We start from the raw sequence: 10,856 nt of genomic DNA, 5'->3' as shown, positions 1-10,856 counted from the left end.
CTGTCAGATAAGTGTCAGTTGCCACTGGGAGGCGGGCTGGAGACGATTGATGATTGGCAGCTGCTTGAACTAATCCCAGAGCGCGGGGCAGGAGCTGTCAGTTGTTTCTGCGAGCTCTCTTGGTTGTTCGGTTCCTGCGTCGGTTCTCGGTCTCTGCCGTCTGTCACCGTCCACATGGGGGCTCAGCTCAGTACGGTGAGTACCGTGGGCCTGTGTGCGCGGTCTGTGCCGGGCCTGGCGGGTGCCCGAGGTGGGGTGTGTGTGCAGGGAATGCCCCCTGCCTGGGGTGGGTGCTGGTGTAGAGGGTATCTGAGGAGGTTGAATGTCAGTGCAGGGTGTACTCCCGGCCTGAGTAGTAGTAGTCGTGGTGTAGGGAGTACCCCCTGTCGGATGGGGGGCGGTGCCCGGGGGTATCTTGCAGAGAAGGGGGGCAGTGGGCACCGGGCACCTTCTTACACTTGCCCCCCCCCGGCTGCTGCTGAGTGGCAATAAACCGTCCGCTCGCTATGCAGGGTGAGGGGTTTAGTGAATCTCCCCCTGGGAACGTAATTGTAGTTTTCTAAATTCTCCTTCCCTGGGCCTGCCTGTTAGCCCCGGGGGTTTTAGGCGTTTACCCCTAAAAGTTACCCCAGCAGTACCCTATGCCATAATACCCAGCGGCTCTGTAACCCCTCAGGTGTCTCTCCTGCCCGGTTGCCCTGTGTTTGGTTGAGCAATAGTAGTGTTCCTTACAGGTGCCGGCCACCCAACTTAGATGCCCCCCCCCCATATTTTGTGGCTTATCGCGTCACCATGACGGTACCGCTCTGTCAAATGCAGCCAACCAGCTGCGAGGTTATTGGTCATGCACCGGGCCACTATCAAAAATCCAAGGATCCAGTACAGGTCTCCTGTCCCGTTGCACCCCATGCTTGCTGTGGGGGGCCGGTACTGGCCAGCGAAGGCCAACAAGGGCCCTGGACACGTCCCCCACAAATATACTACCGTAAATTTTAAATGCCCCCGTTAATGTAACCCCCCCGTCATTATTTACGCAAAACAGAACTCAGGCATTTCTCGTTGTTTTGCTCGTTTACCCAAAAATTCAGTTCTTCTGTTTACCCAAAAACTCATTTTTTTGTTTACCCAAAAGTTCAGTTTTTATTTCTGGATTCTTTTCGCCGCGTTCAGCCGGCGGGATAACCTTCCGTGGCGTCCTCGGCCGCGTCCTTGAGGATCGAGCGATGGGTTTCGGAAACATCGAGCCGATCGCTGTAAATATATCCGGAAACGAGAGAATGAAAGTCCGGAATATTCCGCTTTTCACTATTTTTAGGACACATAAAACGACATTATGTTCCGTAAGCGTAACGAGTACGTCGGGGCTCGTTTAAGTATTTATGTTCTAATCGGACGGTAGAAGCCCCGGCGCCCGTTTGCCCGCGGTCCGGAATTTCTTCCGCCCCTGCCTGACTTTCTCTGCTGTTCTATTGATCGGCGTCTGTCGGGTCCTTAACCTTCTCCTTATGTATAAATCCCTCTGATTTATTACAATGTAACGGCGCATGGAAACAAACAAGAAAAGGTGCAATTGTATCAACGTATAAATGATTTTGTAACAAAGTGGAGCAGCCTCCCAGCAGAAGTGGTAGAGGGTAATACAGTGAGGGTATTAAACATGCATGGGATAGACATACGGCTCCTGAATCTAAGACGAGACCAACGACTGATTAAGGTTTGAGTCTTTACAGCGGGAGAAACGGGCGACTAGACGGGGGGCCGGATGGGGCCGATCTGGATGGGGTGAATTTTGAATATTCCTTTTTGTTTTTTATGCTGTGACTCAGAATCGGGGAATTGGAAATCTGAGACGCGATCCCCGGACTGTAACATAAAGCAGTGCTGAGTATGTTCGGCCCCCGTGAGGGAGTTCTGGGCTCTCCCTGTAACTTTATGTGTGTGGAATCCCGCTCATTAACTCTCTCAGGACCGGTCTCTGCACGATTAGTTGCCCTGTTTGCCGTGGGTTCTTCGGGCCGGTGAAACGTTATCCGTCTCCGTGGAATATCTCTAGAAAGCGGTTAAAAGTCCGTGGCTTGTGGTGCCGAGAATCAGAACGCAGCCGGGAGCCGCCGGGTGGAGGAGCCCTGAGTGGCAAACTTGGGCTTATCACCCGCCTGCCCTGGCATCTGTCTCTCTGAGTCACCGGCATGCTTTCTCGTGCCGGTTCTGCCCTCCGCCTCCCTCACGCTATTTATAAAACCCCCGGGAATCGTAGAATTTGCCAACAAAGACATTATAAACCATTAGAGTGAAAAAGAGCCCTGATTCCCATATGATTATATATACACAGCCGGAGAGTATATAATATGAGGAATATACAGGGATATAACGGGTTATAAGGACGGGATTAGTTATACGGGGGGAGAGTATATAATATATAATATGAGGAATATACAGGATATAACGGGTTATAAGGACGGGATTAGTTATACGGGGGAGAGTATATAATATATAATATGAGGAATATACAGGATATAACGGGTTATAAGGACGGGATTAGTTATACGGGGGGAGAGTATATAATATATAATATGAGGAATATACAGGATATAACGGGTTATAAGGACGGGATTAGTTATACGGCCGGAGAGTATATAATATATAATATGAGGAATATACAGGATATAACGGGTTATAAGGACGGGATTAGTTATACGGGGGAGAGTATATAATATATAATATGAGGAATATACAGGATATAACGGGTTATAAGGACGGGATTAGTTATACGGGGGGGGGAGAGTATATAATATATAATATGAGGAATATACAGGATATAACAGGTTATAAGGACGGGATTAGTTATACGCGGGGGAGAGTATATAATATATAATATGAGGAATATACAGGATATAACAGGTTATAAGGACGGGATTAGTTATACGGCCGGAGAGTATATAATATATAATATGAGGAATGTACAGGGATATAACGGGTTATAAGGACGGGATTAGTTATACGGGGGGAGAGTATATAATATATAATATGAGGAATATACAGGATATAACGGGTTATAAGGACGGGATTAGTTATACGGGGGGAGAGTATATAATATGAGGAATATACAGGAATATAACGGGTTATAAGGACGGGATTAGTTATACTGGGGGGGGGGGGAGTATATAATATGAGGGGGCAGGACGGGGAGGGAAGCAGGCGAGGGTGGTAATACGGGGCAGATATTACGGACAGAGTTCTAGGTTCTTGTTGCACATGTGGGGATAAATACAAAAAGTGTTCTTGGCACAAAGGTTGAAGCGGTCTGATCACCATAGCAACTAATGAAGTGTTTCTGCTGATTGGGCCATTCTAGTGGTTGCCATGGTGATAAGGCCACGGTGCAACCTTTGTCCCAGAATCACTTTTTCTTCATAACCCACTAAATGTTAACTAATATCTGTTGAATTCACAGTAACCCTTTGCGGTAATGTCTGTCCTTGTGGTGTGGATTCTGGTTTGTGGCGAATTAAATATTGTCTAAAAATCATCAGAAAACCCCTAAAGGAAATCTGTTACCCCCCCAAAAGAATGAGGGCGTTCTGCGTCGGCACCCGGTGCCGGACATTTCTATTCCCGGCTGCGGATCGGACTCTTAGATCGGTGCCGGCTATCTGTCTGCACCCCGCAGCGGGATTTAGTCCGATAATCCCCGGTTTAGGCTGTTGCTCTGTGATCTCTGATTACGTTTCGGCCCCCGTGGACGGCGTTCTCTCCTTGGAGTGAAACGCTTTTCATTTTTGTACCCCAGGGGTTCCAGTCGGTAGCTGGATTGGTTTTCAGTCCCTGATCTTCCATTCATCATGCAAAGGGTTAACATTGGATTAACTGTTTGTCGACTGATTGTATGACCCCCGGTAACTTGTGTGGGGTGACCCTCCGTGGGGGGGGGCAGGTTCTCCTTCGGATATATTCTGTACAGTAAATGTTAAGCGTCGGATGCGTAGCGGTCCCGCAGTTTATACTCGCCCCGTTTAACGTGAGTGTGCGCTCTCCTTTGCAGTTGGGTAGAATCGTCAGCTACCCGTTCGCCGTGATCTATGGCATCTTCTGGAGGATATTTGGGACGCGCCCCCCCGCCATCACCCTGGAGAGCGCCGACATTAAATACCCTCTGAGACTCATCGACAAAGAGGTGAGTGGCTCCCGCGCGCGGTAAATACTTTGGCGAGTACGAGTGGGTGATTTTCTCCGTCTTCACTCCATGCGATTCTGTGTTGTAGATCATCAGCCACGACACCCGGCGATTCCGCTTCGCTCTGCCGTCTCCGGGGCACGTCCTGGGTCTCCCGATCGGTAAGAACCTCTGATCCGCTCCGAGGCTTTGCTTTGGGGGTCTCCGTTGCCGTGATGTATCCGTTCACTGTTCTCATTCTGTGCCGTGGGTTCGCAGGGCAGCACATCTACCTGTCGGCGCGGGTCGACGGCAATCTGGTGGTGAGACCCTACACGCCGGTTTCCAGCGACGACGATAAAGGTTTCGTGGATCTCGTCGTGAAGGTGAGACCCTGCAGTCTTCATTCCGAGTGAAACGCAGCAAATTCTCCTAAATTTAATTTTCACGAAAATGAAGTTTCATTTGGAAACGAAAACTGAACGAAAATCGTAGCTTTAGTTTATAAACCAAATTACAGACAGCCCCCCCCCCGACCCATCATCCTTTAATGTTTCTCTTTCAGATCTACTTTAAAGGCGTTCACCCCAAGTTTCCGGAAGGAGGGAAGATGTCCCAATACCTGGAAGGACTGAAACTAAACGACACCATTGATTTCCGGGGTCCCAGCGGCTTACTGGTTTATAAGGGAAAAGGTGACGTTTAACACGGGGGGCATCGCTGCGGCCGTCTCTTTGTATGCTTGCGTTGGTGAGCTTTTTGCAGCCGGGCCTGGGAAACGTGGGCAGATTATCTGCGTGCGGAGGGTAGTAGATTTACCCCGCGTTATAACGATGTCCTTTGGTGGGGCCTCATAATCCGCTCTGTATGTTTTAGGAACGTTTGAAGTCCGCCCGGATAAGAAGTCCCCACCTGTGATCAAGAAGGCAAAGCACGTGGGGATGATTGCCGGGGGAACTGGTAGGTAGACGGGGCCCTGGGGTCCTATTTTCGCCCCATAGACTAAGTTTTTGGATTATGTTTAAGTGTTTGTTTTTGTTCTTCTCCAGGGATAACCCCAATGCTGCAGCTGATCCGCGCCATAACTAAGGACAAGGACGACAAAACCATCTGCTACCTGCTCTTTGCCAACCAGGTATGGGCTGTCTTGTGGGCCCTAAAAAGAAAAAAAACATTTGCTGGGCATCTGTATTTGCCCGCTTGGCAGCGATGGGGAGTCCTGCGGCCGTCTCGGGGTGGGGGGGGGGGTTAAATCATTACGGAGTCTGCTGTCCCCAGAGCTAGAACAAAGCCCAAGGCACCAAATATGTTCTAGAACCGAGGACTGCGCCGCTGAGTGCTCTCTCCTACTCTCTCCTGCACTCGGATGCTTTAGGGGTCACTGTATAGGTGCGACCACCAGCATGCGCCGGATTGTAATGTAGGGTAACGTTTGTTTCCTTTACAGACGGAGAAGGACATTCTGCTTCGCAACGAGCTGGAGGAGATCCGAGCCAACCATCCTCGCTTCAAGCTCTGGTACACCCTGGACAGAGCGCCGGAGGGTAAGGCGTGAATTCGGCCGCAACGTCTACTGTAAAAAAATACCCTTTCGATGGCATTCTGGGTTTCTATAACTATTAGTGGAGTGATGCTAATCCCGTGGAAAGGAAGGAATTAGTTATACGGCCGGACAGTATATAATATGATTATATATATATATATATATATATATATATATATATATATATATAAATATTACACCCTTTCGGGTATTGTGGGTTTCTATAACTATTAGTGGAAACTTCACAGTTTATTTTAGGCGTTTTCGTGCCCCTTTTGCCGCTCCGTTACATATCCTGATGATTAACGCTCTCTCTCCGTCCGTCTCCAGAATGGGATTACAGCCAGGGCTTTGTCAACGACGATATGATCAAAGCCTTTATACCGGCCCCCAGCGACGACGTCCTCGTCCTGATGTGCGGACCACCTCCGATGGTCCAATACGCAATCAACCCAAGCCTGGACAAGCTGGGCTACCCCCAGGACCGCAGGTTTGCCTATTAACCCCAAACCTCTGGGAAAGAATGAAGAAAGAAAAGTTTCCGTGTCCAGGGATCGTCGTCTTTAATCCCTGCCTGAGCTGCTGCAGCACTTCATACCCTTTCTCTGTCTGACTCCTGTTCTCTTCTAAAGCCGTTTGTGGCCCCCGGATGCCCTCCTTGTAGAGGCCTTGGGCAGTTTCCTTGGGCGCTGGGTGTTTATCTCTGCGTTACGATCGGGACCGGTAGGCGATACGTCTCCCTGCTTAAAATCTTTAACAACCCGGGAAACCCCAAAAGCTCTTCTGTAACCGGAACGGGGGCCTCTCTTTTTTTTTTTTTTCTTCAAAATGTAGAAAGTTTAGCGCCTCTTCTTCCTGCAGCCGGGCGCCGGCCGGCAGACTTATTTGCATCGCGTTATAATATAATTATATCATTACACTAAAGCCCCTGCTTCCCAGAACCAGCTTCGCGGGTAACCGGTAAAGCAGGGGAGAGGTTTATTCACTAAACGGGGAGTTTGCGGTAAGCGTTTTGTCTCCCGGACTTCGCTGTGCGTTACGAAGCGAGGAGAGAATGAAAACTCCCCCCAGACCCCCCCCAGTTTAGTGAATGAGACTGTTTATAACTATAACTCCTATCATCCTTGTACAGCCTTAAAGCCGCAGACTGCCTGCCCCCCTAGACGTGATAAAACACATTGTCTGTCACCACAGCTTTGCACCCCATTTTTATTCATGTTCACGCAGTATTACTGTCCCGCGGATGTCTGCTTTGGCTCAGGTGTATTGATTGTCACTTTCCTTTTTGGTCTTTTGCACTCAGCTTTTTCTCCATGACTTTCCGAACGTCGTCTTTGCACTAAAATGGGTGAAATTGGTCTCTCGGGGGCCGGCGGATACAATTTAATTCCTTTTTTTTTGACAAAACATTAGCTGCACTTCTAAATATTGTCTGCGTGTTGGGCTGGGAGTTGTAGGAGTTTTTGGGAACAGCTTGTTTTATTAATATCTGCCAGGGAGCGGAATTAAACATTAGTTATTGCATTTTGAGAGTTTTATGAATCTTTTATTGGTGATTTATTACCAATGCAGGAAAGGGGGGGCGGTTTTGTATGTTTTGGGGTTCACTGTTAACAAGCGAGACGTGGCTCCGGAATCTGTTGAAATTGGCGAAACCGCGTAATATTTAATGTCCGGTTTCTTTAGTATAAGGTCAGCGGCCGGCAGGACTTCTTCTCTCGATGCAAGTAACCGGGGGGGGGGGGGGTGTCTTCCCACTTTTGGGGTTCTGGAATAGACACTAAACAGACATCGACGTCTCTAATCACCAAGAATAGTCTATTGAAACGAGACGACGGAGTAACTGACGACACGACGTATCACTCGCCGCAGATACGTTATATCCGTAACCACTGAGTGAAGTGCAGGGCGGCTGTTTTTTGGTCGGCTGGCTGTGCTGGGAGTGAATTTTGTTCTCGGGGCCCGCCTGGTGTCGCCCGTTAAGTGCCTCTGCTTAAGCGGATCAGCTGTTTGTGTGACTTTACTTTCTGTCTTCACCAAAGATTACCTTTAAATAAACATTTCGATGTATTCGCCTTCGCTCTGTGCTTTATTATCGTTATCCCGGCTGGAGACTTGATATAAATCAATTAATTTTGATTAAACGGATAAATTAGTGGTTATTTTTGCCTGTTTTACGGAAATGTGTAATTGTCGTGTAAACACAAAAGCAGGCACTGGTTTGATGGGAAGATCGTTTGGGGGGGGGGATCCCACACACTTAGAGCCTGGCTGATTTATTTAAGTGGAACAGCACCTTTAATGTGAATGAGATTATTCAAAAACACACTTTCAACAAGAAAATAAAATCTTTACGTTTCTGTGCGTTGCAGGAATATTTAGCAGCCGTCAGGATCTCCTTGCACGAGCAGACCGATAGTTATTTATAATGCGTAATATAATTACCATGCAGATACTTATATAAAAAAAAAAATATTAACTAAAATCTCCTGCTGTAAACCTTAATCAGTCGTTGGTCTCGTCTTAGATTCAGGAGCCGTATGTCTGTCCCATGCATGTTTAACACCCTCACTGTATTACCCTCTACCACCTCTGCTGGGAGGCTGTGACACTCCCATACATTTCATAGCTCTACCTGCCAGAATTGCACTTGAATATATAACTTATTTTGAGGTTTGAGTAACGCAGTTTATTAACCTCTGTGTAAAATATCGGTAGAAGTTCAGCCTTTCTAGTAATTTTAAGGTGGAGCAGCAGAAAGCCGACGCAGGTCACATGATGGATAGAGGAGCAGAAAAGGACCCCGCAGGCTGTATATATTTATATAATATATTATGCATATACATTAGTTATAAGATAAATTCTGAAATCTAACATGCAATAACTAAGGTTTAGAGCGCAGGCCACGTCGCATACCGCGTCCAAATAATAATCCCTTAAATGTCAGACTGATGAGGTCATAAAGAGGGCGTGGCCACCAGATCTATAACGTTCTCTCTCACCTTTTACATTCCATGAGAATTTCACTTATTTTTAAATATAAAAGTTCCTTTTTCTTTGTTTAAACATTTTAAAGGGAAACGGTTCAGCAGGGGTTACATATAATAATAAAAAGATAGTGGTGCCAAGTCTCAAGTGGTGTTATCACCATAGCAACCAATAGAAGCGTCCAACAAGCTGAACATTCCATAGGCTGCCATGGCGACAAGATCACTTCCCCGGAATCTCCATACACGACCCCCCCCAGGGTGCAGGCTCAGACTGACCCCCTCCGCGGTACTTTCCTCCACCTCGTTTAAAGGAAGTTGATGTAGACTCTCCCGACGTTCCTCTGGCCGTTCCTCCTGGACATGCACGTCTCCAGCATCTCTCGGGTGGGGAGGAAGGTGTCCGTGCCGAGGATGAACTGTTCCAGGGCTTGCTCCCCGGAGCTTTTCTTCTTCTCCCTCATCACGCTCTCCAAAAGCACCCCCCGAATATCCTTGGGCTTCCCCGGGACGCCGAACACCATGAACAAGCCCATGCAGTCCGTTCCCACCAAGCCGCAGAAGTCGGCCAGCTTCTCGAAGGGCGTCTTGTCCGCGTACGACGTGTCGGTCAGCTGGACCTCCTTGCAGTGGCTGCAGTTGGCCATACTGCGGCCGTTCCGTCCGCCGGCGGCAGAGAATTCCGACATTTCCAGCGCTTGGACCGCGATCTGAAGCTTCACCGTCTTATCGGAACCGAAGAGGGTCCAGATCCAGTCGACGCCGAGGAGCAGGGACTGCTGCTTGGTCATCTTGCTGGTGGAAATCCTCTCCTCGACCCCCTTCTCCACGCAGAAGTTTATGAAGTTCACCAGGAAGATTTCCGTCAGCGTGTCGGCGCTCGGCCGGAGGTTGCCGAAAGGGTCTTCGAAGCCGAGGTATTCCTTGAGTCTTTGGGAGGCGCGGACCACCCCCTGGCTGAAGATCTCGCATATAATGTCGGCTTTGTCCGGCTGGATGACGATCTCCGGCAGCGAAGGCGTCTGGCCCATTGCCCAAAGATTCAGCGCCGGGGAGTCATTGAAGAGAGACCCCCCCCACCACCAGGGATGGATTTAGTAAGAAGGGTCCCGACCGTCCGTCGAGACTCCGGAGCAGCGGCAGCCCTGGCAGAGAAGGTACCGTTTCCTAGAAGAGCTCGGGCTATAAAGGCAGGTGCGTCCGGTCGCTCTCCCCTCCGAGACCCGACGAACTGGTTGTGCAGCTTTCCCATCCGCGCATGCTCGCCGCTCACCGAAATCCGGGTAATTACCGCATCAGGCTCAGATTGCCGACATTTAACCCACGAAACGGGAGTGAAAGAGTCTTCCACGCAAACCACAGACATCCGACGGAGGACTGATTAAAGCGCCAAACCACGCGAGAAAGTAAACGGCGGCCCCTGGTTATGGTTAAAAACCGCCTCAAACCACAGACTGCTTTACTTACAAGAAGGTGAAACAAGAGAGGAAAACTGATATAACTGTACTAACCCAACTTTACTGAGAGGGTGGTAGATAAGTGGAACAACCTCCCAGCAAAAGTGGTAGAGGGTAATACAGTGAGGGGATTAAACATGCATGGGACAGACATACGGCTCCTGAATCTAAGATGAGACCAACGACTGATTAAGGTTTGAGTCGTTACAGCAGGAGAAACGGGCACTCCGGGGGCCGGATGGGGCCGCTTCTATAACCGTCTCCTCTTCAGACGAATCAATTATCCTGATAAATAATATATTAAAGGATTCACTTTGTTCCATAAGGCACATTATAAAACCCACCTAGGGTGGCAGAGGGTCTGTGGGGGTCCGCGGGGTTCCACGTTACGATCTTCCAGGGCCCATCTTGTCTCTTTTCTTAGGAAAAGCAGGTTGTATGGACTGAAAACATCTTTTTTCTCCCCAATTCTGGGAGCGGCGCCAAAAGCTCCTTCCGGCTGTAATATTCTCTCCAGGAGAACGGAAATAAAATCCTTTAGGAATTGGCGATTTCCGCGCATAACGGCCGCGCTGTCCGGCAGTCAACTGGTTAAAAACGTACACCCTGCAGAGACGGACGAATCAAACGAATGCAAACGACGAATGCAAATCAGAACAAAAAAAAAAAAAAGGAGCAGTTTAACCCTACGAGTGCTGCAGGGGCAAAGCGGGAGA

The 10,856-nt window shown here is 48.8% G+C and overlaps 2 protein-coding genes across 2 annotated transcripts; one reads left to right on the top strand and one right to left on the bottom strand.

Moving 5' to 3' along the window:
- Window positions 1–28: 28 nt before the first annotated feature.
- LOC128492581 (NADH-cytochrome b5 reductase 3) lies at window positions 29–6,220 on the top strand. Its single transcript, XM_053465179.1, has 9 exons — window positions 29–195; window positions 4,043–4,174; window positions 4,263–4,335; window positions 4,433–4,539; window positions 4,719–4,848; window positions 5,030–5,113; window positions 5,203–5,288; window positions 5,601–5,697; window positions 6,027–6,220. The coding sequence occupies exons 1-9, from the start codon at window positions 175–177 to the stop codon at window positions 6,197–6,199; spliced, it is 903 nt and encodes a 300-aa protein (XP_053321154.1). The 5' UTR covers window positions 29–174; the 3' UTR covers window positions 6,200–6,220.
- Window positions 6,221–8,962: 2,742 nt separating this feature from the next.
- On the bottom strand, window positions 8,963–9,779 carry REP15 (RAB15 effector protein). Its single transcript, XM_053465181.1, has one exon. It carries the CDS (start codon window positions 9,712–9,714, stop codon window positions 8,992–8,994), a length of 723 nt encoding a protein of 240 aa, XP_053321156.1. The 5' UTR covers window positions 9,715–9,779; the 3' UTR covers window positions 8,963–8,991.
- Window positions 9,780–10,856: the final 1,077 nt, after the last annotated feature.

The sequence above is a fragment of the Spea bombifrons genome, chromosome 4, assembly GCF_027358695.1.
Source record: "Spea bombifrons isolate aSpeBom1 chromosome 4, aSpeBom1.2.pri, whole genome shotgun sequence".
Classification (NCBI taxonomy): domain Eukaryota; kingdom Metazoa; phylum Chordata; class Amphibia; order Anura; family Pelobatidae; genus Spea; species Spea bombifrons.
This window is presented reverse-complemented; position numbering and strand designations above follow the sequence as displayed.

Coding starts and splice junctions, on each gene's coding strand:
- LOC128492581 (XM_053465179.1), top strand. CDS start 175: ATGGGGGCTCAGCTCAGTACG. Junction 5,289..5,600: donor ACCTGCTCTTTGCCAACCAG/GTATGGGCTGTC, acceptor TTTCCTTTACAG/ACGGAGAAGGACATTCTGCT. Junction 5,698..6,026: donor CCTGGACAGAGCGCCGGAGG/GTAAGGCGTGAA, acceptor GTCCGTCTCCAG/AATGGGATTACAGCCAGGGC.
- REP15 (XM_053465181.1), bottom strand. CDS start 9,714: ATGGGCCAGACGCCTTCGCTGCCGGAGATCGTCATCCAGCCGGACAAA.